The sequence below is a fragment of the Phalacrocorax aristotelis genome, chromosome 3 (assembly GCF_949628215.1).
Source record: "Phalacrocorax aristotelis chromosome 3, bGulAri2.1, whole genome shotgun sequence".
NCBI classification, from domain to species: Eukaryota; Metazoa; Chordata; class Aves; order Suliformes; family Phalacrocoracidae; genus Phalacrocorax; species Phalacrocorax aristotelis.
The window spans coordinates 29,668,964-29,696,384 of record NC_134278.1 but is presented as its reverse complement, the minus strand read 5'-3'; the positions used below and the strand labels follow the sequence as shown (position 1 = coordinate 29,696,384).

Here is a 27,421-nt window from a genome sequence, read left to right as displayed (position 1 = left end):
CACCAGAGAAAAATTAGGTCTTTTTGAAATAAAGCTGAAGAAAGAAAAGCACATCATATTTGTAAAACAATCCTTTAGTATTAAAGGGTACTACACGCCCTGCACTTCACTGAAGATTTACAGCGAAGTAAAGATAATCACATCAATAGAAGACCTAAGTCCATTTAATTAGAAAGCTGATACGTCCTGTGTCACTGGTGAGAAAGAACACTGAGCCTTTTGAGCTCTCCAATCTTTATGACACAAAGACAACTATAAGCATTTGCATCCTTTCCCTGCCTCTTAGACACTGAGGAGAACATTCCATAAACTTTAGGGACAATTTAGTCTTACAACAGAAGGTTTCTGTTCTAGAAGATGAGAAGACTTCTCGCACTGTCAACAGAAACCACCAGTAGATTCTTTCAAAAATTTTTATCGACCAGTTTAATGCTTTGAAATCATAACTGAGCTACAAAATTCTCATCTCTAATTCAGAAAATGGATACCACCGAGGTGGTTATTTCATTAGCAGATTTTGTCCTATCTTTCCCTAGTACTTTATGCTATAGGAGATGCTCCATAATAAATAAAAACAGTTCAACTTTTATAAAATCAGCTCTGGCAATACTGCTGCTTATCCTCAAGAAACATCTTAGACTGAGATGAGAGCAAAACATCTTAAAATATATCAAAGAACTTGAATCCTGATGAACTATGGGTCCATGTATGACAAACTGGAAAATACTTCACTTACAAATACATACCCTAACCTCTGTCCTCCCGCAAATACTTTACTCAGTACAATGATCGTGCTTCACTGCCTTTCATCTTTATACTATTTGTCTACAAGATAAACAAGTTGCTAAAGTTAATAAATTAATTTTTCATTCTTTGCAGTAAATAGAAGTACCTCCGTTAAATACTCAAAAGAGCCAGAAACGGGATAAGCCTTAATAACAAACTTTGCTACTGAAGGCATATTGATAAAACCCTTCCAGATGAAATTCAGGCGTGCCAGAAACAGACTTTCACATTCCACAGTACCAGGTGTTTCTGACCTAAAAAAATGACAAACAAAAAACCACTTTGTTTAGAACCTGATATATCATGTAATATCATGTAAATCAATCTTTCTTCATAAAAGAAATTATGTGTCGCTAAGAATTTTCTTTCTCAGGTAAGGATACTTGAGGGTCAGTGAAAAGAGATAGGCAGACAACCATGTTTCTCATGCTATATTAAGGACCGTCAGATATACAGTGGTGAGCTAATGTGCTGCTTCTTTTGAGAATGGAGAGGTTATTTGGTCCAAGAGTTACTAAATGCTACTACTGAAGAGGACACACAAACACATATAGGTGCAGCAGTCCCAGTAAGACCTTCCCCTGCCACAGGGAGGGGAGGGGATGACAACAGGCTGCCTGCTGGCCTACCTTCACCCTGCTTTCCCAGCTCCTACATTTTGTTGCAACACCATCTGTCCACCACCTGAATACCTGCGTCCCTCTACCCTTCCCTTGCCCCACAAGCTGGCTCCTCATCTCTTCTCACCCATGCATCGCTTCCACAGCTTCTGTGAGCACCTCCTTCCAATTCCAATATCAACTGAACAAAAGAGCATTTTTCCCCCCCTTCAAAAAAAAAAAAAGCCTCAGTTTTGTCAATAAAGCAGCTGCAAGGAATAAACTGTCAGACTTAAATAATTTCACAGGAGGGTGTTTCTCAGCCTGGGGCTTCCTTATGGAAAAGGTTACAGCCACATTTCAATGCTTCGCAACACATTGTTACCAAAATATTCTAGGCGTGCTATTAGCGGTTTTAAGCTGGCTGCCCAGCTGTACCAGATGTGCTGTTACAGGAACACAGTAACCTAAGCTTCTTTCTGTCTGCACCACAAATTACTTGTTTGAATCTTCAGCAAGCTGTTCAAAAAACAAAGCCCACTGCCCTCAGTAAAGGATCCCACTGTCCTGATAAAGGCAGAACTTCAGCATGAATTCTACATATCTGGAAGTCAATGTTTTTCTAGCAGCGCCCTCCTCAAACCAGAAAAAAAACCAGCCTCATAAACTGCAATTCCCTCTTTAGTGGGTAGCAGAGTAGAGTGCGGAAGAAAATGAAGAGAGAGCTGACAGCAAATATGGCAAAACATCAAAGAAGCTGCTGTTAACTTTAATTTCTAGAAAACTTTTGCTTTGAGATTTGAAACTAGCCTGATTTATCAGTGTAAATGCTCTGTTTAGAGCAATTTCAAACTGTAGCTTTATATATACACAAATACATGAACACACACGCTCATTCAATTGCAGCACTGTACATACTACGTTCCTTAATAGCAAAATACAATATAAAATCTATATTCTGACTTTCATAATATGAACTCCGCTGCCTTTCTAGGCTTTATTGCACCAGAAAGCATAAGGTAGTTCACTTTTCCCCAAAAGAAAATGTGGTAATTAGAAGCTTGTAATCACAACAACATATATAGTAGTATTTATATGAATGCATAGCATCATTTACTCCAGCAGATAACCCTCCTAAGAGGAGGTGTACAACTTCTTAGCACACAAATGGATTAATGAAATGCCATTAAAAAATAAAATTAATTTTAGTAATGAAAGCTTAACAAGATTAATAACGTGTTTCATTTACAAATGCTGTTTCTACAGTTTATATTACTTTGGGAGAGGTGTGAACGACGATTTTGATGAGTCTTGCTTATCATCTTCCAGTATTTCTGAAGCTAATATACTTGATGTTGAAGAAAGGGCGTCTGCAATGCTCTCTGCCTCGTTGTCTGACTGCTTCCGTGCCACTCCAACAGACACCTTCACTTTTTTCGCAGAAAGATCATCAGTAGGTGGTGCCATTCGGCCTGCAGAGAATGAATTGCAATGGTTTTCATTTTTTATTAAAGAAGTAAAAGAGGACTTCCTCTCAAAGACATGAAAGGTGCACCAAAACTACTACATATAGCCACTGAAGTGGGATAGAATAAAGAAATGAGGAATCAACAATAGCACGTACACCCGTTCTTTCTCTCCAGTCTTTTTTATTTTGATAGAAGTTTATGCCAATAGCCTATCATTTTAATATTGTCTCTTTTGTAAATCATGAAGTAAAATACTCCTTCCACATCTTTGACAGCAAACTAGGGAAAAAACCCCACCATTTATATATTTACTTGAGGTATCCTGAGATTTATGACTGAAAAGCATTATAGAAGCACAATGTGTTTATTTTGACATGCTTTTCAAAATTACCTATGCAGATTTTGCAGTTAAGATCAAAGAGATGATTCTTATGTTGACTTGTGGTGTCTGGAGATGCAGATTCATTTATTTCTTTATCTTTTTCAGCTTCCTCTGACTTCTCAAACAACTTCATATTAGGTTCCTAAGAAAAGTCAAGCATATTTCCGTTAGACTTTTTTCCCCCTCTGTTAATGTTCCCAATATTGCTATTCATATTGCTCAAATATTTAATGGTATTTTCTTCCCTTCAGGCAGAAAACTCTCACTTCAGCTGTGTAATCTAAGAGACTATCACAAAATCTACAAATCCATTAAAAGAATGAATTGGTATTCCTAAATATATTTTAGACAAGATTTAGAATATTTTCCACTATTGCCAGAATTCATCATACCATCACGGACACAGCATGGGAAAAAAAAAAAAAAAACAACAAACACGCACAAAAAACCACACCCACCAGTCGCAGAAGTGAAAGTCAATGAAGATAAAAAAAATTAAACTCAAAACAGACCTAGTATATAATTACAGGTCTGAACAATGAAATAATGAACAAACTACTTTTCAACCATATTATCTATGAAGTAAATACACTGTGTTGCCATGCTTTCTCTTTTCTACCTGAATTTCCATAACTTCCTCTTGTTCCTTTATTGGTGTTTCACTTTCAATTTCTATCTCTCCTTTGTGAGTAATTTTTGTAATAGGTCTTCTTTCAACTTCCCTCTGTTCTTTCTCAATCATTTCAATTGTCTGTAAAAACAAGAAGTTATTTATATTTACTTCCATATAATAAAATTTGGAAATCTACAAAGATAACAGAAAATAGGACTGCAATTAGGAAATGGTCTAGCAAAAAAATAGAAAACATTCTTATTTTGCAAGTGTCAAGTAGTTTCATAAAGCAAACGCACAAGCAGTCAGTCTAACCTCACCTTCAGTACAGCGAGTAGTTACCAGGCAAGTATATAAAAAAGTTATAAAGCAGACCTCCAGTACTACATTAAAAGACAGGTAATTCTGATTTTCCAAGAGTTAAAGGGAAAAAAAACCCACACCAACTCTTTTCCAATAATAATAGGGCCAACATAGGCATAAATACATATAGATTTTTATCCTTTTTCAAGAGCTTGTTTCTGAGTATATAAACATAATGCTCTACCTCAATAACAATATTTAAATGTATTATTCAAGTAATGGATGTGTTAATTCTGATCAGCACTACTGCTTTGCTCAGTCACAAAAAATAAAACATAAACCATTATTTCTAAAATCGCTTCTTAAAGCACTTTTCTACTTCTTAAACCAGAAATGGTTTGTGTTGGCTGTCCCCAATACTTTAAGCCTGGTTTCATAAGGAAACAAGGATTCTATCATTGCTTTATCTGTCTGCCAAATGCCTACAGTTACTTTTGAACACACTGGGAAAACTTCGGGGAAAAAAAACTAAATAAAAGTATTAAAGTCTTGCTTAAATAGGAAAATGAAAAATATAGCCAAATGATACATTGCTGTTTATTTTACATGTTGTGTTCCATTCCAAATTCTAGAAATTTTGAAGTATTTCTCTGAAATATTTAGGACTCTTCAGTAATTTTTGAGCAGTATATGCTTTGTTTTGAAGCCGTTCCTCACAGCAGTGGAATATTGTTTTGCATGGTCTGTTTTCAGTATTTGCTTGATGTTTGTAAAATAAATGTAATGAACCTGTACTATAAAAGATGGGCTTTACATAGCTGCAGAATAAACAAACTTCTCGTGCCTTTCTAAGACCCTCAAAACAACTTTGGAAATAGAATAATTCAACAGCTGTTTTTGCATAGGAACTAGCAAAAAGTTGTCATGATTCATAAACAGGTCTAGTTGCAATATGCAAAGAAAAGGTAAAAACCAGGAACAATTAATGCTGCAATGCAAGTCACAGTCTCAAGAACAGCAGCCCACTGTACTGAATCAGTTATCACTGGATATTCTTTCATTCCGAGCACCCAGAATGCAAGAGGATGAATTTTAATATATTCTATGTTACACTACCTGTTCATTGATTTTTTGTCTGAAGTCAAAGAACCATAGAATCATTAAGGTTGGAAAACACCTCTAGGATCATCCAAGTCCAACCGTCAACCCAACACTACCATGTCTCCTAAACCATAAGTGCCACCTCTACAGGTTTTTTAACACCTCCAGGGATGGTGACTCCACCAGCTCTCTGGGCAGCCTGTTCCAATGCCTGACCACTCTTTCAGTACAGAAATTTTTCCTGATATCCGATCTAAACCTCCCCTGACACAGCCTGAGGCCATGAAGTCATCTGATATAACCCACAATTCCTAGTATCATAAAACCCAAATACAAAATTCAAACTGGTCAACACTACCCAAATTTTGTGCCTTTCAGTTCTATGAAGTGGCATATGAACACCAGAGGTGCTGCGGACACAAATCCAGATGTTGTAAACTAGAAAACTTGATGCAGTAAGCTGGACATTTCTAAATGGCTGCAGTTAACTATCATCAAACTACCTGCTGCCCAATAAACTTGATAATATATCTAAGAAAAAAACATCCTCTATGAAAATTACACAGCTCCTTATATTCCTGTTTCTCCTTCTAAATTGTCAACACAGCTATAAATGAAGTGTGACTTTCTGTTTCAAGAAAAGTAATGCTCTTAACTAACCTAAAACTTCCTACACTTTGTTCTGTTTGTTGTTGTTTTGGTTTGTTTTTTCCCTTTAGACTGCTTTTCAGACTGGCAGATCAAGTTTTCAGCTTCATGTTTTCTACTTCATAGATGAATTGTCACGCTCCGTCAGTATGTAAGTTATAAACAACACCAGTTCAGTTTGGTTTGTCCAAAGAGATCTTTGTCCCCTTCTAAGAGCTGGTGTCTATAAAGCTCCAGCAAGAGCTTTAAAATCTTGTTGGAAATAAGGACAAAGAAGCCTTCACTCTTGAGATAGAAGAAAGAGTGAGCAAGCAGCAACAAAGTTGCATGGCAAAGGAAAATGCATGGTTTCCCCCCTTCAGGAATTTACTACACTTCTTTCACTTCTGTCCTAACACCACCTTTGGGTTTGGAATACTAAATAAATTATAAAAGATCCTCCTGATTAGTCAAGAGTTGCTTTGTGCAACATGCATTTTGTTCTCTCCACATACACTTAACCTGAAAACAGAAGTTAAATATGCTTATGCAGTTGACTAAACAACAGAAGTTGACAAATCTCACATGTCTGTTTTCTCTCTGTCTCCAAGCAGCCAGTTCTTTGGAAGCCAGTTCTTCTGGGCTCATTTTTATTAGATGGTCTGGAGTAACCTCTCCTTTCAGCACTTTCTTAAATAATATCTAAAAGAAAGAAGAAAAGTTAACCACAGCTATCAAGACAAAAACCAGCTCTCATCAGGAAACAAAGCAAAGAAGCAACATACAACATACTCCGTACAGCTACACAGATCATGTGGTTTTGTAGTCCTGTCTCACTGTAGGAAGCAGTACTGGATTTTATAACGTAAAAGCTTAATTCCAGAGCTCCATTTATTCTACATAACAGAATGTATCTACATATACCCTTAATGATCAGATGTATAATTAAGTGTTGTTCCAAAGGAGAAAGTGAGTTTATGCCCACTGCAGCAGTAACTCAGACTTTTTTTTTTTTGTACAGTTGCAAATCCCCTGTATTACACACCAGAAAGACACTAGTATTAAAGAGGATGTCTATGCTTCTTGACTGACTGAACTGAATTCCTGTGGGGTAAAAAACCCCACATAATTTAGCAGTATGAGCAAAGGGAAGTCAGTGACAGTGACAGAAGTTAGCCTTTTCATGAAATTTATAGTTGTCTGACTGTAATAGTAAAATAGTATGGACAAAGCAACTTGATCAGAATAACTGATGAAAGGACAAAACATAGAAGAAGTTGAGACGGTGAGTATGATGTTGAATAATGGTCTCATAGAAAGCAGAAGTGAAGACCAAGCTTGAGAAATCTGGGTATGAAAAAGCACAGTGATACAAGCTACTGGACAGAAACAAAAATAACTACAGGAAGCAGGAAAGAGTTACGGGAGGACAGGGACACCCAAACAACAGATCAGTGGTAAAGACACTAAGCGAGCTGTATCCACTACACTTCGAATCCCCACTATAAAAAGTACACTGGGAGCAAGGAGTTGAAGAATTAATAGTGGAGAACAAGTGAAAAAGGACACAGAGAACACCGAGTGCACAAGAGGACAAACAACATCACTGAGATGAGGAAACCTACAGAAAAAAATAAACAGGACAGACTGTGAAAGGATTAATAATGTATCTACATAGAAGACTGTTCCTTTAATATACAGCAAATAAAAGATTTCTGTAAAGCACAAGAGACAAGTAATACATACATTATTTTTAGGATCTTTTAGATTGAACATTAAGCTTCTGTATTTGTTCTTATACTTTGAGTCAGTGTCCCGAAAAAAAGAAAACAGCTCTCTTTCAATCTTTGTGGCAACTTTTGCTGCTCTCTCCTCGGGAATCTTTAAACTGGAGTCTGTCAATCTGTGAGAAAACATAAGGGAAATTGCCAAATGCTTCAAGTAATATTTTTTTCTCTGCCTTCTGAAAGAAAAGAATTACAAACACAAATTACTAATTTCATTTAATAATGTATCTTTACCTTTTCATCAGAATTTCCTTAAGAGACTGCTTGACACTTTGTCTTATCTGATCAGCAGAAGGCTTGGACGCTGGCACAGCTGGCAGGTGCGTTGCACTAACGGATCCTTTCTCATTTTTCTTTTTCTTAATTTCTTGTTTCTCATGAACACCTATCAAAACACAGACAGTTAAAAAATTGTAAGCTACTCAAGCCACCCCTATAAATTTTTACTGTTGCTAAATGCCATTAAGCTGTATTTTTAAACTGCTAAGAATTGACCTTCAAGGACAAGGAATGGACTCACAGGATGGTTGGTTGGTTGTTTTTTCCCTTATTTGGTTTGGATTTTGTATTACATGGATTAATCAAGAAAAAACTTTCTTAGCAGAAACAAACAGGACTTTTACTCTTTAAATTAAGGTATTTTCTTCTGCACCATACAGTGCTTACTAGCTTGATCTTAAGCAGGATTTTTGACTCTGAACTTTTGTAAAAGCATGCATTAATTTTTCAATAAGTAAACTGAGAAATAATATACTGGGAAGCACATACTACAGGTATATTAAACTTCACTTTAAAATTTCAGCATCAATCAAAATTGATGCAGAAAATTGATAGCCATCAAAATTATTTCCATTATAATAATCTCAGCTTCTGATTCAGGTGACAAGGCTTGTGTCATAAATAATACAAATAATGGAATTTCCTAAACAAATTAAAATCATTAAAGCAAAAAACCCCGAAGTCTTCAACGTTAAATTTTCAGTGTCAGCAGAAAGCTCACTTGTCTCAGCCTGTGAGCATGTCACTAACTTAGAGCAGTAGCCTTCTGTTTATGAAAGCAATGGGAAATAAACAATATTAATTTATTCACTTTCTGCTTTGAAAAAAGAAACAAATTCAAGACTGAAAGATCCAGCTTGAGTGTCTGACAATAAAAAGTATTTCTGTATTATTACTTTCACCTGTGGAGTGCAACTTAAAATACATTAATACCAGAAGCAAACTAACTACACTTTCAAGTAGCCAGAAAAAGACAGATTTTTTGTTGGGCAGACTATGTGGTTGGATCATCAACTCTCTCATAAATGTGACTGTGACCCCTATCAAAATTACTGATTTCCCTTTCCTCACCAGCAAGGTGGAACAGACCAGAGACGGCTGTTTGCCACTCTGCACTGTGATCTCAATGATGAGTATGCTCAGCTTGTTAAGTGAAGCAGCTCTAACAATGCTTTTATTTGCTCCTTTTTTTTTTTTCTCCTGTCCTCCTCAGAAGGGTGGTGAAGAACCAGACTAAAGCCTTTTCAAAGTTTTAGCCTGAAGGGGTCAGGGGCAATGGAAAACCTCCACATACCAGCAACATTTTGGCAGTTTCAACCATCTGAAAACACAGTTCTGTAACAGTGAAGTGATGGGCAAGATTAGCAATAAACAATGCCACTATAAGCATAATTTAAAGCAGTTAAGAGATTAAGACAAATGTGCCGCTTAATAATTTTATGCCAATTGTCCTGAATGAGACTGCCAAACCTCCCCCCGGTAAAAATGATTTTTAACATTAACTTCTATTCTGAAATTGTCATTGTAAAAACATTTTTGTCATCTCCTAGTTGAATTAATATATTTTAGAACAATTCAATTATTTCACAGATGCCAAAGACTCATTTCACTCCATGTAATTTGCAGTTAAAAAAGGATGTCAATTATTTTGTGCCTCAGAATTTCAAAGTTGAACAAGGTACTGGAAGTCTAAAAGATACCATTCAGTATTAAATACTTACACTTAGATTTACATTTAACCCTGACATTTTCAATAGTTTTCTTCCACCAAAAAGAGTTTCTATAATGTATCAGACCAGAAGAGCTGATTTTTTTTTTTTTTTAATAAGGCAAGAATTCAAAGCTTGAGTTTAGGAGTTATAGACACAGTTCTCTCACAAAATCTCACTACCTTTGCTGCTGAGATTTCAGTCCCAAATGACAACGATTTCATACTGCCATGATCTTAGAAGAATGCTTCCCAGAAGGGAGCTGGGGAGGGGATGGATATTGCTGGGCGAGGAAATACATACCTTCAACCTTTCAATTACAACTTAGATGAAAATCTGATGGCTCAGTGTGCAATATAGTGTCCCCCTTTGACATTAGTCAATACAATTATTTGCCAGTTTGTGCAAGAGACATCAGTAAGCAGAAATATAATTCATATAGCAATTAACATGCTTTTATGCACATTAAGTTTTTCCACAGTATTTTATGGAAGAGTATTTCACAGTTCTCTGCAATGTGAAATAAAGTTTAGTACAGAGATGTCTCTGTGTACTTCCCCCATTCTTGATTACATGAGCATCCTCTACTACTCAAACAGGAAACATGCACACATCTACACAGGAAACATTTACCAGCTAAATAAAATTTAAAAAGAAATGAGAAATTAAGATCATAAACATCATGGGAGCAAACAGCTCTTCAGATCACTATCACATGTGGTTTGAAAAACTGTTACTATAACAAAAGTCAGCATTCTTCACTGAACATCTATGCGAAATACAGCGTAGAGTACTCCACCAAACCTCACTACCTGATTTCGTTGACCTTTCAACACCACTAAGAGACTCTTTGCTTATTTTTTCATTTTTATCTTCAGGGGACCGCCGAGGAATTACAGCAGTTTGTGATCCTTTTCGAGCAGGAACATGCTGGCCTTTTTTAGTATCCAAGTCCCTGGACTCAGACGAGTTCTTCACATCACCAGATTCCTGAAATAAACATTTACACATGTTAGCACACTACTGAATGCTACAATGAACCACTACATAATTACACACATTTTCCCCATTTTTTTAAGTGTACTGTATAACAAATTCCCTGGATGTATGCACTGTTGTATAACATTTTTTTAAAAGTTACTGAACAACATCCCGAAATACTGCCAAGTATTGCTTAACAATCACTTTGAAATATTGGCCGAAGACACATCATGGGGAGTTCGCAGTTGAAACTGTTTCTATGTTGAAAACCACCATATTTTCAGACATTTTGAAAGGTCAGGGATACCAATGAGTACCTCTTAACCAGTTTTAGCCACGTATCCACAGGAAGTCACTTACGTTTAATTTTGATTTACATGTGGTTTCCAAACAGAATAGCTTACATGTCAGAATTACAGTACTACTATTCAGAAATAAGACAAAAATTATTACAGATGATTAAGTTATGATGAATATGAGGCTATATAGTAAAAGAGTCTAAAGAATTGTAATAAAAACATCTCACTGCTCTTGCAAATTATACTTTGGTTAATAAAATGAGACAAAGAAAGCAGAAAGGCCCTAATTAAAATTTTAGGCATTTTCTTCCACACACAGAGTCTGACATTAGAATAATCAAAACTGAAACTAAAACAGTTTTCATACTGTTTTACAGATATGCTAAAGAGCTGTGGTTTATATCATACAGCAAATTGACAGACATCCTGTAAAAATGTTTAGAAATAAGAAAAATGCAGTTTCACCATTTCTATATACACCTATATATAAGGTGTAAATACACGCACACATATGACATGTGCATGACCCTGCTCAATGTCAGAGGAGTTTAGCAGTACCATATCAAAAAAGCCAGTTAGAAAATGAAGTAACTCTGAAAATAATAATAGAGAAGTTTAATATAAAACTTACAGAAATGTTTGAAATATGGTATTTTAAATAGCAGGGCATTAGGAGGAAACTCCTCCTACCCCCAACGATTAGCAGAACTTTAAGCATTAAATACAACTCACCCGTCTGAATATTTTGACTTTGTGCTTCCCAGTGTCTTCTGTTTGCTTTGTTTTTTCAGTTGGTACATTTAGATTACAAGTAGGTATTTGCTTCGACATTCCTGGTTTTTCACACTCAATTGTTTTTTCTTCTCTATGGATTTCAAGTTTCACTTGAGTATCTGGTATACTTTGATCAACACACTCCATTTTTTTGTCTTCTTCAGCACAGCATTTCACACACACATATTCTTTATCTTCTTCACCCATCTGCTGCGCTTGAGAAAGACTCAGTCCAACACAATCACCATGAAACCAGTCATCACATCTACCACAGCCTACCATGAACCTGAAAACAAAATAAGACGTCAGTCAGTGTAGAGGCTATAAAAGAACATACAGCAACTGAAACAGAACGTTCTATACTTGTTTTGATTTGTGCATCTCAACAATTCCTTCTTACCTGGTAAGTGATTTTCTTTGAAGCTTTACATCCAACTCCAGCCTTACGACATGGTACGATCTTCCTGTGAAACACATTTTTTGCCTTTCTGCCTTTTGCAATAGTCCAAGAGAATATCACAACCTCAATATTTTTTTTCTAACCTGGCCCCAAATCCTACCAACAGGATTTTTTCAGACTACTATTTAAAAAAAAAACGTATAGGAATGTAACAAAAAAACAGACCCAACCAAAAATCTACAACTCCCAAAACCAATAAACTTTTGTTTGTTAAGATTCAAAAGTTTTCCTGCAAGAGCTTATTATCCTTGCTTTCCTTCCAATGTGATCATCATCCTTACAGCAGAAATGTATCAACTGCAGTCTTCCACAGCAGTAAGAGATGACTGAGTGTTTTGACAAATATGATCAGTACAGAAATATCAAGACACTCTGACTGAGATGGTATTTTACGACACATTCCTTAGACCACTATACTGAACTACTAGTGAATACAAGGCCAGGAGTTTGGCTCCCAACTACATCTGGCTAGCTCACAGTGACTGACTGGCTGGTTTTAAATAAGGTACATCCCACTTTGTGTTCTTCAGCTATTTGATACAGAGCTAAAAGTTTAATGAATGTTTCAAACACTAAAATGATTATCATCTAAAGGATACTTTTCATCTGACAGTCACAAACTGTTCCATTATTTTGAAGGTAAAAGTAACTTCAGGTACAGAAAAGATTTTTGAAGTGTAAAAGTTACTTGACCTAAAATAAAACCATAATTTCCGTCTATTTTGCAGAAGCATTTTGAAAACTTCATTAGGTATCACTAGCACCTAACTGCACTGAAAGGTACAATTTCCAGTGGAACTATTTTGGAAGGATGTGGAATTTCAAAGTTAGACAGGTTAAACACTCAATAAATCTATTTCAGGAGACTTAATTGGTAGTTTGTGGGGGGTTTTTTGGTTTTGTGGGTTTTTTTTGTTTACAATCCTTTCTTATAATAATGAATCATTACTAAAGATCTGCTTTCAAATAATGTAGCAAGATCTCCTGTATTATCCACTTACGTTCTCTTTCCCCTTTTAATTTTTTTTTTATGCTTGCATAAAATATAATAAATATATGTACCATGACATATATTGCCTGGACGAAGAAAATCCAGCAAGACTGCAAGTGTATTATGAAAAGTGTGAGTGCTTTGGTTAATACTGAAAAATTTACTGAATTATTAGTTTTTAAATTCCATAGCAGACCTGATTTAAGAAGTAATTCAGTGAAATGCTGGTTGTTTCAGCATTATATTCCACAAGCTAAATACACTGACCTGCAAACCATGTCTCTATAATATCCTATAAATCTCTTTCATAAGATGATTCTACAGAAAATTATTCCTGATGTATCTATGTTCCTACTAAAGCTAGGATCTGCTATCTGCTGACTTACCTACTTTGCAAAACCATATAAATATTACAGAACCTGCTTAGAGGAACTCTCATTCCCCAGAACTGTAGATGAACACTCTAGATGCTTTGATGCCAGTACTATATTCAAGAAACTACAGGTATCTCAAGAGATGAAATATCTATTTAACAGCAGGTGTTTGAAAGACAAGAGAAGGAAAGAAAACACTGTAGCTTTATGTTCTGTCCTTGCTTGCCCAAAATAAATCAGGATTAAATTCTGCTGAAGTAAACAGTATTTTGATGCAAAATGAGTGTGAGAAGCTTTAAAGCTCCAGCAGTTTGAGAAAAATGTCATTTCCAGCTTCACTAGCCTACGATGCCGTTTGCTAGATTTGAATAAACCAGTTTTTAATCTAGTTTGTGAAGAAAACTCTTATCTTTTTATATTTTCTTTTTTCTGAGCTGCAAGTACATTTTTGTTATTAGTCATGACCAGCAAACAGTATCTGCCCATCTATTTAGTAATTTCAATTAGGAAGGCAGAGGTTCCTTCACATTTTGGCAGTACCTCAATCTTTCCAGACCCACATTCCAGCAAAGTGAAGATAGAAGAACTGTAACATTAGGGGACAACTGCTTCTGATGCTCTTACCAGAGTAATACCATAACACTCATAAACACAACAGGAAAACCATAGAGCAGCGATGGGACTTTTAACACAAAGGTGACTGCTCCTTTCTGAGAGCCCAGAGCCAAACGCATGATGGCAGGAAATAGAGCACAAGTGCCTATTTCACAACTACAAGGACCCACAAGAGGATGCTTTACATAAAAAACATCTCACACCACAGCAGGAAAATATTACTAAAGATTTGGGAATACTGAAACTGGTTACAAAAATTCCAAACGTAAGATTTTCTACAGAGGTTAAAGGATACTTTAATGTACTAATGAATTAATGCCTTTTGGCCAAAAATAGAGGGAAATCAAGAATCTTGAAACCACAACTACTACTTGAATTTTTATTTAAAAAAAAAAAAGATTTTTTTTCCCCGTTTGGAAGTTCAGGCATTGGAGACTAATTTGTTAAACAAGCAAGGCAGATTGCAACCTTTAGCGACCAAAACAAAATTGTGATTATTTAGGAGAGAGGCTGAATTTGCAAAAAAGCAGAGATGAACTCCGGAGACTAAAATACACAAGATGCTGCATGCTGCACATCTTCAACTTCAAACTGACAGCACAGGGAATTTTTCAGCTTAGCTCACACACATAATAAGTGGGCAATAGGGATAGTGTATGATGAGGAAAGCACCAGATAGACATCCAGTCTTACATCTTTATTTTCAGGTCTATCAAGAAAAAAAAAGTAAAAAACCCTGTATGAATTCAGCTCAGAAACAGACCATTTTTCACTAAGAATATACACCAAGACAGACAGATATCATTCGAGCCATCTTAAGCAAACTACTGAAGATGGAATATCCATTTGGCTTCATTCCAGTCTAATAAAGTTTCAATTACACTATATACAGGCACACAATTAAACTTCAGAATTCAGGATTCAGAAACTAAGACTACAAAGAGATTCTGGAAACGTCCGTGAAGCCTGTACTATAAAATAGAATGTAGTGTTTACAGTTGTCTTGCTTAACTGTAGTTGTACAAAATGGTAATAAAAATACTGGTGCTGCCTGCCTAAAAAGTTCACTGTTTCTACTAGTATTTTTCACACTAGTCAACTGCAAGACTGACTTCTGAGGCTGGGAGAGAGCATACTGATTTTGATAACAGTAGTGTAAATAAGCCTTTTTACTATAAGGCCACAATTACAACTTTATCTATTTCACCCATCTGCACACAAAACAGTTATGATTTGTAACAGCAGTTATAACTGGGTAACGGGCAATGCTCAGAGACTAAAAGGAGGAGTCAAGGGAAACTGAAGCCTGGCTTGAAGGATCAAGGATGTCCTCTTGCACAGCTGTCAGTTGTGACTGAAGAGGTTCTGATATCTTGGACTATTAAAACACCAAAGTTTCTGACTGCAGACTGCTTCAAGTTTGAAGTGCAGGAGTTTTACCCATGTTGTAAGGCTGGATTGGAAGATGTAAAGCTGAAAGAGAAAGAAAAATGTGTTTTAAAATATTAAATCATGCCACATTCAATAATAGAATTGCTTTCACCGGACTTCTAATACAAAAACAAAATTTTGTTTAAGAGAAATCTAGAAAGAGCAGACATGTAACAGCATACAGTACTATACTTCACTTGGACCTTTCCATAGAGTATGTTATTGTTTCTTTCCTTTTAAAGAATCCTCTTGATAGTCCACACCTCAGCATGAAAAGATGCACCTTAATATCAGAAAGTAATATACGAGACACACAGAAAGAGACACAATCCAAATAAAAACCCTCTAGAAGCTCTCCTAGGATTGTGAGATTTTCCTTGGTGTGTTATTTGTAGTAAATTAAATTCATCTGTTGGATGAAAATCTCATGCTTGGATTATTTATTTTCAAAATACACAGGCCACGTTTTAAAATTAATTTACATACATTCAATGTATGTATCAAAAGCAAGTTTCCTGAGAAAGCCACTACTGTGAAATAAGATTTTACAAGTAAAATGGGTGGAAACCATCTTATAAAACAATTGTTTGTTGTAAAGCTATACTTGAGTAAAATGAAAGACAAAAAATTGGGAGCTCTCAGAATAGTTCAGTGTGGGCCAGTAAACAGCATTTTAAGATTAATTAATGATGTGAGGTACATTGCCACAGAAAATCATTTACTTCAGAAATAATTCCCTCTCTTTAGTCCTTTGCATTTGTGTAACACACCAACAGGACTGAAATCTTGACCAAAAAAAATGCAAAAGAAACTATTCAAAACAACACCCTAGCCCTGAACTCACCTAAGAGTAAAACCACTGTTCATGCACTTTGAAGGACTTGAGTATTTAAAGCATGTCCCACACCTGCATTTTTCCCCCTTTAACGGCACTGTTCACCAATATTCTATAAAATTTGTCATAAATTTGTATTAACATTACAACTGTGCCTCATCTGCATTGATGCTACAGTCCACTCAATGATAAAGCAGAGGCACTGCATGGAGGCAACTATTTTTCCTTCAGCTAATAAAGATGTTACTAGTGGAGAAGATATTCACAGCAGCTTTAGCAGAGCCTATGTTCCACATCAGTGAAGTAGTAGGGGCTTGATTCAAAGCTCAAGTGAAACAAGTGTTTGTCAAAAAAAAAAAAAAAAAATTGCACTACCTTGTCAGAGCACATACACACGAGCAGTCGCTCGTTTGCTTTTTGTACAAGTCTAACACAGGTAACGTGATTTTTCAGATTTTGATCTTCTAGAAAGAAGAACGACCCATCTTCATAGAAACACTATCAGCAGATGTCTTTACATGGAATTCGCAGCATAGGAAAGAGACACTGCAAACTTATTTACTAAGTACTACATTTCAATACCCCAGTTTTTATGTGATGTAAGTTTCTTTTTGCCTTAAAGGTGTAATTTTCTTTGGTTTTCATGTTACATGAACCTCTCCAAAAAGGAAACAAGCAGGGAGACAAGCAACCCTGTGCTCTTTGAACTAAAGGTGAATGCATGAAATGTGCCCAACAACAAAACAAGAAAATCAATATCACTGACCTTCCCAAAACCAAAAAAACCACATTGGTACAATAAATCTCAAATCTGTTTTGGTTTTTTTTTAATCCTTAAGGGAAGCTCTATTACCAGTGGATTCTATGCACATGTTGTATCTTGCAGGATCAGGATCATATGTTCTATAAACTGCACACATATACATACATACTTTCTAAAACTATGTATTTAAGACAACTCATGCTATCCATTTACCTGATTCCCTTATGGTACTGGTTTTAATAACAATCCTACTAATACTGCAGCAAAGTAATACAATCCATATAAAAAAGTACTAATAAAATGATACAGCTGTAAATATAAAACCCATTGAAGTCCTTCCATTCTTTAATTATTCATGACAATGCTATTTTGTTTATACTGTCATTCAGTTTTTCTATAGCTGTGGGTGGACATGGATGATAGCTTTTAACATCGGAAGGCTTTTCAGTGGAAGAAAGCAGTAACAGAGGCAGAAAACTTAAAAGCATCATCCATGACTGTAAATTGATGACATCTTGCATAATCTGCAGTGTCACATACTCATAATATTCAATGAACATGTACTAGAACTAAGGCATCATAATTATTCTAATTACTGTTTCTTGTGAAGAATGTTGTCACAACAATGATTCATTTGCTGTATATGCATCCACCCTTAAAAAAAATGCACGTGTAAATTAAGGGTAGTTATAAGTTTGGGGCCTTCATCTCCTTCCTCAACCATTCTCTTTTGTACTGGTTGTGCAAATTATACAATAGCCTGGTTTCAGAATAGTTTAGTGAAGTATTAGCACTATTTTCAAAGAACAAATGTCCTAACAATAGTCTTTACTATAGAAAAAAGACAGTTTTCAGATTTTTTTTTTAAACTTCATCCATCAACTGAAGTAATTTTCTGTATTAGAGTTGTGCAGAAACTTTTTAGTGACCACATGTATGCAAGAGATCAGGAATACTATGTCTTTGCTAAATCAACTCCTGTGCTTTCCAATTAATTGCCTTTTATAATAGTACTAACTTTTCCTCTCTATTAAAGCAGAGTTGAAACGACAGGAAAAAAAAGAGACCCTAAGTAAAATTCTGGTCTTGTATCACAATTTTTCTGTGCACTCTGACAAGGCCAGTTTGTGTCTGACTACGCAAAATGCATGATCAAATGTCAAGCAACAGTAAAATAAAAAAAAATAAATAAAAAAAAAACAGGAAAAACCCACAAAACAAAAGAGAATGCCCGAACTCCCACAGCCAATTAAAAAACCCTTACTAGAATCATAGAAATCAAAACAGAAAGTCACCAGCAACAAATTAAAACTACCAACTTGTCTTGTGATATAATGCTTTCTAGAAAATTTGCTTAGGAACAGAACGTTTCAAGTTATGTAGTATGAATTATTAATCAGAAATTGGTGGAATTTCTCCCATTAAAGAAGATGGAGTGAAGACAAGGGAGACAAACTGCAAATTATCAGTTAGGTTTTGTCTATCTGTACAAGAAAGGAATGAGTTCAGCCCTCCAGCCTGCAGGGAATTTGAACACCTACAATAAAAACTGGAGAAATTTACAGTATGAACCCTTATACCAGAAGGATGCATATGATGCACAGAATAAGAAATCTTACGTTAGCAGATTTCTTAATGTCTGCAAATCTACCATCTTCATCTAGCTCCATGCCAAGAAATTAAATATTATTTTTTTCTTCTACTATCTTTAAAAACCCTTGATATGTCTTCAGGAAAAATAACAATTGTTTGTGACAAGCTTAGTATTTTCAACATCACTTGAACTCATTAAGAAGTTGAGGTAGTAACTTCAGTCTGTTACATTTTTTTCTGTGATATGCATATCCATACACATTACACCTATAAACAGATTAATGAAAATTTATGTGTATGATTTATGTTATTAGCTGATGAGAAAACATCTGACAGCAATATGGGAACACCATGGCAAAGTTAAACGATTTCAAAGCAATGCTATAATGAGTAACAACAATAATTCAAACTGCACTGGGGAATAAAAAAAAAACCAACCACCTGTTTCCGATGTGCTGAAAATTACTAAGTACAAAAAGTTACAGCATAATTATCTGACTTGCCCAGAAACATAGGGTTTAGTTTTCACATGAAAGAATAATCGTTTTTTAGTTATGTTGCAAGGGTAAATCTCAATGGGAATCAACACAATACATCAAGCAGACTGAAACAATCGGTCCCAAAGCCAAATATTGACCACCCACTCTCTGGGTAAGGAATATACAAAATACAAAACAACTAGCTGGTTCCAGCTTATAAGCATCCAGACAAGTAGAAATCAGAGCATGAATAGTGACAGTTCAAATCTGTGCCAAAGAATTATTATCTTTTAACAGAAAAAAACCAGTCATGCCTCTCATAAAGCAAGACACATTATAACTTGTAAATTTTTTTTTGACCACGTTAAGTCACATGTTTGTAAAAAAGGATTCCTCCTTTCCAGCCAAATGCATTGTATCTGCAGTGCAAGGTAAGCACACTTTGACTTTGCACGCAGTCAGGAAATTATTGCATGTATTCTTACAGATATAAATTGAATCCATCTGTCAGATGCTGATTCTGAAATAAAACAACATAGAAGTACCATCCTCCTCCTACTGTTCTAGCAGGCACAGCAAGATTTCTCCAGGGCTGCGAAAGGCCTACATAAGTACTCCTCTTTGGGGATTCTGTACACAAACAAGGCTCATGAAACAATCTCCACACATTATCTTTGACCTGAATCAATTTTCCAAGCTTAGTATTACATTATCAACAAGTTAGTGGCTTTGCATTTATTGTAGGGAATACAAAAAGGTTCAAGTAATGACTGCTTTGCAGCCTGAATTCTAAATGTGTTTCATTAACACAACATACTGCAAAGGTCTTATGCACATTATCTCCCAACTCAGGGCTGCAACTTCAGTTCAACTTCTTTTTCTACAAGCAATTTGTACTGCAGCATTGATAAAAATTTCCAGTTTAATTAACCATAGAGCAGGATATAAACACAAATATTGTTTCAGATCTTAGCTCTGCCTTTGACATTTGTTGAATTTACTGTCATTTAACAATATTTGTGTCTGGCATTTTCTCCTTTTCTCCTATACAATGAGCAGAGAGAAAGGAAACAGGCTGGCCAGCTAGGCTATTACAAAAGGGAAACAAAAACTCCTTGAAAAGCAATGCACAATGTGAATGAAAAAACCTTATCACTATAGTCAATTTTGATAGTTTCGATGTTTTTCCAAGTGATAAAAGTGAAATTTATCATGTTAAGCTTTTTTTTTTTTTTTTTGCACTGTACTGAAAACATTTTCTTGTCCTTGCACAACTAAACAAGTACAAAGCTGCCAAGGCACTTGAGATACGAGTTTTGCTTCCTCTTGTATCTTAATGACATTGAGTGAATCTGAAAGGTTCGAGAGTTTTTATTTGTAGCATACAACTACAAATTAAAAGTAATTTGAACAAATTAAAATTTCATTTTTTAGAATAAGTGATGATAAAAAGTGCTGGACTGACAGTCTTAAGTCTTCTATCAAGCATGGGGCTCAACACCGCAAGCTTCCTCACTCCGCTACTGCGCCTCAGCCAGATTTTATATACAAAAATTCTGTGTTTATGTACTAAGCGTCTTTCTACATTTAACAAATCTGATCTTTTCCCACTGAAACTGTTGGCTGTGTCAACAGTAGACATATTTTTAAAAAAAAAATCAGTAACAAGACTGACATTACAAAGATGAGGATGCCCATAATCACCACCTGTGGCAATTCATGGGCTCTCTCAATCCGAGCTCAGCTAGTGATCCATACATTACGCTATTCTTCTAGCAGCAGTTTGAGCTGGTGATGCAAAACTGGTATGTTGCATTTAATCTTGTATCAATGCACAGTATGTATATCTTCTGGAGCATTACTTTGACTTTATAAACTAAAATAAGCAGATTTAGTTCTGCCTCACTGCTGTTTATCTTCCTGGTATTGGTTAGATCCATTTTGTATTATTAAAGAAAAAAAAAAAAAAGACCTCCTGAACTCTGACAAGACATTCAGAGCAAGAAAACCCACAGAATGTTTAAAATGTTAGCAAAAATACAAAGTAAACAGGAAAAGTTCAACTCAAAGCTTAATTAAACAGATATAAAGCAGTTTAAAACCCCAATATACGTATTTTGCTTTAAAAATATCTACATAAGCATTTTCCTATCAAGAAGCAGCCTTTCTGAATTAAAAAAATTCACTAAAATACAGGCTACCCATGTACCATTGTAGTAACACATGAGAAGATAAAAACTAAGGAAATGCAAACTGCGTAAAATTAAACACTATTATATAGACATGAATGGTAAAGGGACAATGCTAACAATAAAAGGATTTAAAAAAAAAAAATTATCAAAACACACCCACACAACAAACCACCCAAACCAAAACCACACAGTGAGTGCCCCTTCAATCAGGTAATTCTCACCAACCATGCACAGCAAACCTAGCATTAGTTCTCTTAATAGGCCACATTGATGCTGTTACTATAGCTGCACCGTAAATGTGCAAATTAGTTTTATGTATTTGTTTTCTAAATATGATATAATAAGTCAGTAACAATCACAAGGGCTCTTCTTAGATACGAATGAATGCTACAAAAACCTCAGGCACCAAAGGTAATTGTTCCATATTTCACTCCAATATATGGAGTTCTAAAGCACACTCACTGAAAATTGCTATTAAAAGTTTCTCTCACATTAGCAAAGGACTAATCAGAAATGTCTTTGATTTGAAATTAATTTAAAAAGAAGAAAAAGAAAAGTTGCAGGTAAAACTGCAACTACAAAGAAATATTTCAATATTAAATCCAGAAAGTAAGAAGCAGTAATAAAGGAATTCTTGTTCTTGGATTAATACGTCATTAGTGAAACCCAGTGGCCTTTTTCAGTTCACTTACAGTGTGGAAGAATAACTTTCGTCACAGAGGGACATTATCAACTTCAGGTGCAACCCCATTATTAGGTTAAGTCAAAGGCAATTTCAGAGATGCCCACATGGCAGTTTTACAGGGTTTTTTTGAGACTAATATTCTCCCTCCTCCCCCTCCCAACTAATTCATTACTCCCGTTACATGAAAGCCTCACAGCAGTGATTATACAAATTGGAAAAAACCTCTGAATCTCTAGGTATTAGAAACACATTTCTACCAAATGATAGTCACATGCAAACAACTATTTGATTCTTTTGGCTGACAGTGATCCTTCAACTTAAGAGGTCTCTGGAAAGAAGAAAATTACAATCTGGAACACAGACATCTTGGTCTTATTTCTTTTCTATGAAAAAAAAGTCAAGTTTAAAGTACATGTTTTAACAACATAGCAGAAATACACCTTCAAAAATGTATTCATATAATAAAACATTCCTAGTAAAAATTTTTGGCTAAACTACCAAACTAGTTTATAAAGCTCTACTTAAAAGAAAAAAAAAAAAAAAACACCACCACCAAAAAAAGGGTATGAGTGCAAAGGAAGCTAACTGACAGTATAATACACAGCCTTCCATTATAAAGTTACGCCTTTTTGTTTTGGCACCAGCAGTATGATATATTTGGTAAGAGAGGAAAAAAAAATTATCTTCTGAGACCAATAATAAATTCCTCAGACACAAATCCACACACACCTGTTGCCATGTGGCTTTTTGCAAAAGCCACACTGCTTGCTGGGCACCCAAACATATTTGCTTTCACTAGCAGAGGCATGTTCCAAGCCTTCCCGTTTAACAGTTGAAATGTTATCTGGAATGAACAACGGAGGTTCATCGAGTGAAAGACTCTTGCTACTTCTTCTCTGGCGAGGTTGAAGATTCTTATCAGTTCTTTTTGATTTATTTTTTTCTTTATCATCCTCCTTCAGATATTCTGTAATGGAGGGATCTTTTGCCTCTGCCTCTTCCTTTGTGGAGCTATTTGTCTTTACCACAGTTGCAAGCTGGTGTTTCTGACCCTGGGCTTGCTTCTGACCAGGAGTCGAAACATGCCCTGATAATGGATGCATGGAGTGGTGGGTGTCTTTAGAACCGCTTTGATGAGTGGGAGATTTCTCACTTGCTCTTTGAATTGATGACTTCTGTACTTGCCCAGAAGCCTGGACCCTGGGTATTTTCTTCAGCGTTGCATTGGTCTGCTTTTTTCCAGTCATCCCTGAAACGCAGCTTGTTGCTTTCAAACCCAGATCACATTGTTTCTTCCTAATTTTAACTGGGTTATTTGGATGCTGATTACTCTCTTGCTCATCTGCATTCCGCTTCAGACTTGCTGAAGATGGACTGTGAAGACCTGAAACGGTAAGGCCAGCTCTTGTTCTTGAACGCGTTATTTCTTGTTGCACTGCACCTGATTTCTGTCGAGTACCTGGAGTTACATTTTGCTTATTCTGTATTATAGATTTACTATGCCGGGGCCTAACATTCTTTTCACATTTTGATGAAATGTTAATTTGTTTATCATCATTCTGAAATTTTGATGCCTCAGGGCCTTCTACTTCAGTACTGCTGATCTGCTGCTGTGTGTTTTGGCTTGTTTGGTCAAGAACAGTGCTGTCTAAAATGCTATTTCCTGGGTCAGTAGAAGTAAACTGTTCACTTTTGAAGTTTTGATTATCAAATTCTGTACTGTCCAATAGTTTCTCAGATGAAGTTACAGTTTTCTCCACTCCCTTGTCATGATCTACAGGTTCTGTTACACATTCCTTTACAGATGTATTTTCATCAGGAACTTCCACATTGTGGGAACTTAAACTACAATCAACCCCCTCTTCTACAGAGCTGGACAAATTTGAAAAGGTCTCACAAATTTCACTTGGATTCACACGAACACTAGATGGATCGTTAGCTTTTCCAGTTAGGCCACTTTCATCATGCTCATGTGTTTTCTTCTCCGATTCTTCTGTTTTATTTTCAGTCTTTTCTTCCGAAGAAGTTTCAGAGCCCATTGAATCAATCATATCATTTGCTTCATTTTTAACTCCAGTAACTTCAGTATCTGCAGATACTGAACAAACTGACTCAACATTCCCAGATTCGGTCTTTGTTGCAACCTCTGTTATTTCCTTTGTTTCTCCAGGAGGAAAAGAACAGGGACCTGCTAAATTAGCACAACTTAACTCTTGCGATGTTTCCTCAACTTTTGCCTGCTCAAGGGTTTTAGACTTTATTTCATTCACCTCTTCAGGACCAGGAAGACTTTTTGTATTACTTTGGGATGCTGTTACTGCTGCTGCCGTTCCTTCTGTCTGTCCTGATCGTCTTGTACTACGCCTAACTTCTCTAGGCTGTTCTGTTTTCAAGGGTGCAGCGACATCTGTCTCTTTAGCTGGACTTTTCTCTTGTTTCTGTCCGGTCTTTGGAGCAGATCCACCTTTTACAGATGATTTCTTAGTACTAACAATAGGTGCAACATTTGAACGTTTGGCTAGCGTGCTCTGTCGCAAACTCCGTACTGGTTCTAGGAAGGGAAAAAGAAAATGTCTTAGGTATACTGCGTCCTCCTCTTTGCAAACACAAGACTTACCTAGAATAGAATTGATTTAGCCTGAGCCTTAGCTTACTGGACACAAAGAGAATTTATAACTTAGTTGTTTACTAAACTTAAAAACACCAAAACAAACAAAAAATCCCCAGCTCTTTACTTTAAACAGTTATAAATTACTTGCATTTCAATTTTACACTGCCAGTTTGGATGTAAAATCTCATTATTCTAAGGGCTATGAAAGTTCTGAATAGCATATATAAAACAGAAGTGATGATAAAAAGACAATCAAAACTCAGGCTACTTTTCTACCTCAAGTAAAAATTGCACAAGTTGGTTATATTGTGATTAGAATGATAGCTGTGAAGTTTACAAAGCTCCTAGTGAACACAGTATATGAAACTGAGATGCAGTCACATTCTGACTTGATGACATCTCTTATATTTTCTAATCAAGAAACAATTCCAGTGCCTTTTTAAACAGCGCATTTACAAGCTTTGTACCACAGGCTCTTATTTATATTCTGACTTCCCTATTAAGTAATTTTGTCTTTGTAACTCAGCCTACTCTATATAGGGGAAAAAGCAGAGCTGTCAGTAACTCCACCAGTTCAACAAGTTAGAAAAACCCTAACCACAATCAATCAGCTACCACATAGAATTTAAATACTTGATTAAAATACTTAAGCATATTGAGATATTTTGATGAAAGATTTTATGCCTCCAACTGTATAATCCAATTTAAAGCAAAAAGAAAGTACACAAATAAAAGTAAAAAGAATTAAAATTTTAATGGGAAATAAAGAGCCATGCTAACCTAATAGTCCAATGCTGTTTGCAAATACATGTTTTTATTGGTGAAGAACCACAGCGCTAACGTGATGCAGGTAAAAGGATCAAAATCTCAAAAACGAGTTTTAGGCCCACAGGCCATAGAGAAGACATGAATTATTTAACAAAGAGCAATTCAAATTGAGTAGTACCCTATGGATGCCAACTTCTAGCTCCAGTTTATAAAAAAGAAAGTGTCTGTACTTGAATTCAAACAACCAAATAGCAAAGCTTTACTTTAAGTTTATAAATTATCACCTTGTGCCATTAAACGTGGTGATTTTCTTGGTGATGTGATGGATGTTTCTTCACACCGGCTCCTCAAATTCCTGTTAGGCAAAACAAGCTCATCTTCATCAATGGTATCGTTACCACTCTCTTTAACGCCTTCTTCATCCATAATATCATCAAGACCAATAACTGGAAAAAACAAACAAACAAGGAAGAGCCTAAAACTTAAAATGATCAAGAAAAGTTGCAGCTGTAATGCTGAGCAAGACAAGGGAAGAGACAGGGAAAAATAAATAAATAAATTGGTCATCTAAAAACAAACAAAAGGGGAAAAAATGAAGAAAGGCAAGACAGAAAATTCCCATGTGAGGCAGTTTCAGTGTAGAAGAAGCTATCACCCAAAGCTTAAAATTTCTGTAGATAGTCCTTATAGCTTTTTGGTGGACTCACATTTTTATTGTTTTTTTGCCACAGGAAGGTCCCCAGTCTTAGAGGATCAGCTGTCCCTCACTGTCCCTTCCCACCTAAGAAAAAGTGAAGAAAGATAAACAGCAGAAAGAGCTGATCCAGAAGTGCAAAGAGTTTAAAATCACAGTTTTCTCATAGGATACAATTTCAAAATTCTAAGCCCCACCCACATCACATATCTGCATCTGCAACCCCTTTTTGGAAGAACATTGAGTGCAGCATGCACTAGTCTCCCAGGAGAGTCAGAGAACATTGTCTTTGTCGAATTCCTATCCTCCACTAACCTGAGACGGGTCCCAGAGGTTGCTCCTGAAAATAGGTTTCCTAAGAGGCAGTCAGGCCACTGTACCAGCCATTCTCCTCACTTTCTCTAAGTTTGGTTCTGCAATGGTAGCCTCTCCTATCCCAAAGATCCTACGTGATTAATGAATCCTGGTCCCTGTGGGATGCGAAATCTGTGAGATCAAGCCAAACACCCAAGTGATTTTACAAAACATGTAGGAGGCTCTGACAAATACAACACAGACTCCAAACAACCAAGTATGCCTATTTTTCACTATTCAGGCACCTACCTAGAAGCATTTTTAAGATAAACTAACTCACATGACAGAAATATCTAAAAATTTCTAAAAATTGCTTACCTAAAACTGATTTAAATCAGTAAATTTATCTTAGATATCAAAATTAGCAAGAACAGAAATTAAAAATTGTCAGAATTTTTAGACTGTCTCAGAATATGTGTCAATTCCTGTTCCTTTTCAAGTCTGATGTTACTGAAACGTAAAAAAATAATGCGTTTGTGAAGGCACTACAATACATGAGCATACTTTTAAAGTAACAAAAATTGGAAGTTGTAAAACACTGCTAAACAGTGACAAATAATCAGGTCTATCAATACTGTAATTCAATCCACAATCACCTGTCATGAAGAATAGTTAAAAAACCCAACCAACCTGTTAATTTTAAAGTTCAAATATTAGAAACGTTTTAAACAGCCTCTTAAGGAAGACTGACTTTGGCACCAGATAGTTGGCACTCTGGACCTCCATAATTAGATGGCTGTCAGAAGCTGAAAGCTAGGAGTCTTGAGCTGATAATTTGTCATTTTATGACATAATAGTAACTTTATTTTAACCATAATTTTTAGTTACTGCATTGTATACATCAGTCTACAGGGAAAGTGTGTTTCC

The 27,421-nt window shown here is 35.8% G+C and overlaps 1 protein-coding gene across 9 annotated transcripts in view; it reads right to left on the bottom strand.

The window, feature by feature from the left end:
- Positions 1-27,421, bottom strand: part of PHF3 (PHD finger protein 3) — a 51,530-nt gene that overhangs the window by 6,270 nt on the left and 17,839 nt on the right. For 3 of the 9 annotated variants that reach the window (XM_075087040.1, XM_075087037.1, XM_075087041.1), the window contains 13 exons: positions 26,516-26,670; positions 26,214-26,287; positions 25,791-25,952; positions 22,857-24,678; positions 11,668-11,995; positions 10,468-10,645; positions 7,902-8,052; positions 7,627-7,783; positions 6,466-6,582; positions 3,856-3,987; positions 3,246-3,378; positions 2,662-2,857; positions 893-1,040 (listed from right to left, as the gene is read on the bottom strand). In XM_075087040.1, the coding sequence (XP_074943141.1) occupies positions 893-1,040; positions 2,662-2,857; positions 3,246-3,378; positions 3,856-3,987; positions 6,466-6,582; positions 7,627-7,783; positions 7,902-8,052; positions 10,468-10,645; positions 11,668-11,995; positions 22,857-24,678; positions 25,791-25,932 (3,504 nt within the window). In that variant the 5' untranslated portion in view covers positions 25,933-25,952; positions 26,214-26,287; positions 26,516-26,670. Of the gene's footprint in view, positions 1-892; positions 1,041-2,661; positions 2,858-3,245; positions 3,379-3,855; positions 3,988-6,465; positions 6,583-7,626; positions 7,784-7,901; positions 8,053-10,467; positions 10,646-11,667; positions 11,996-12,109; positions 15,587-22,856; positions 24,679-25,790; positions 25,953-26,213; positions 26,288-26,515; positions 26,671-27,421 lie in introns of those variants that run through there. The other 6 variants (XM_075087042.1, XM_075087035.1, XM_075087036.1 and 3 more) reach the window with 3 other exon arrangements.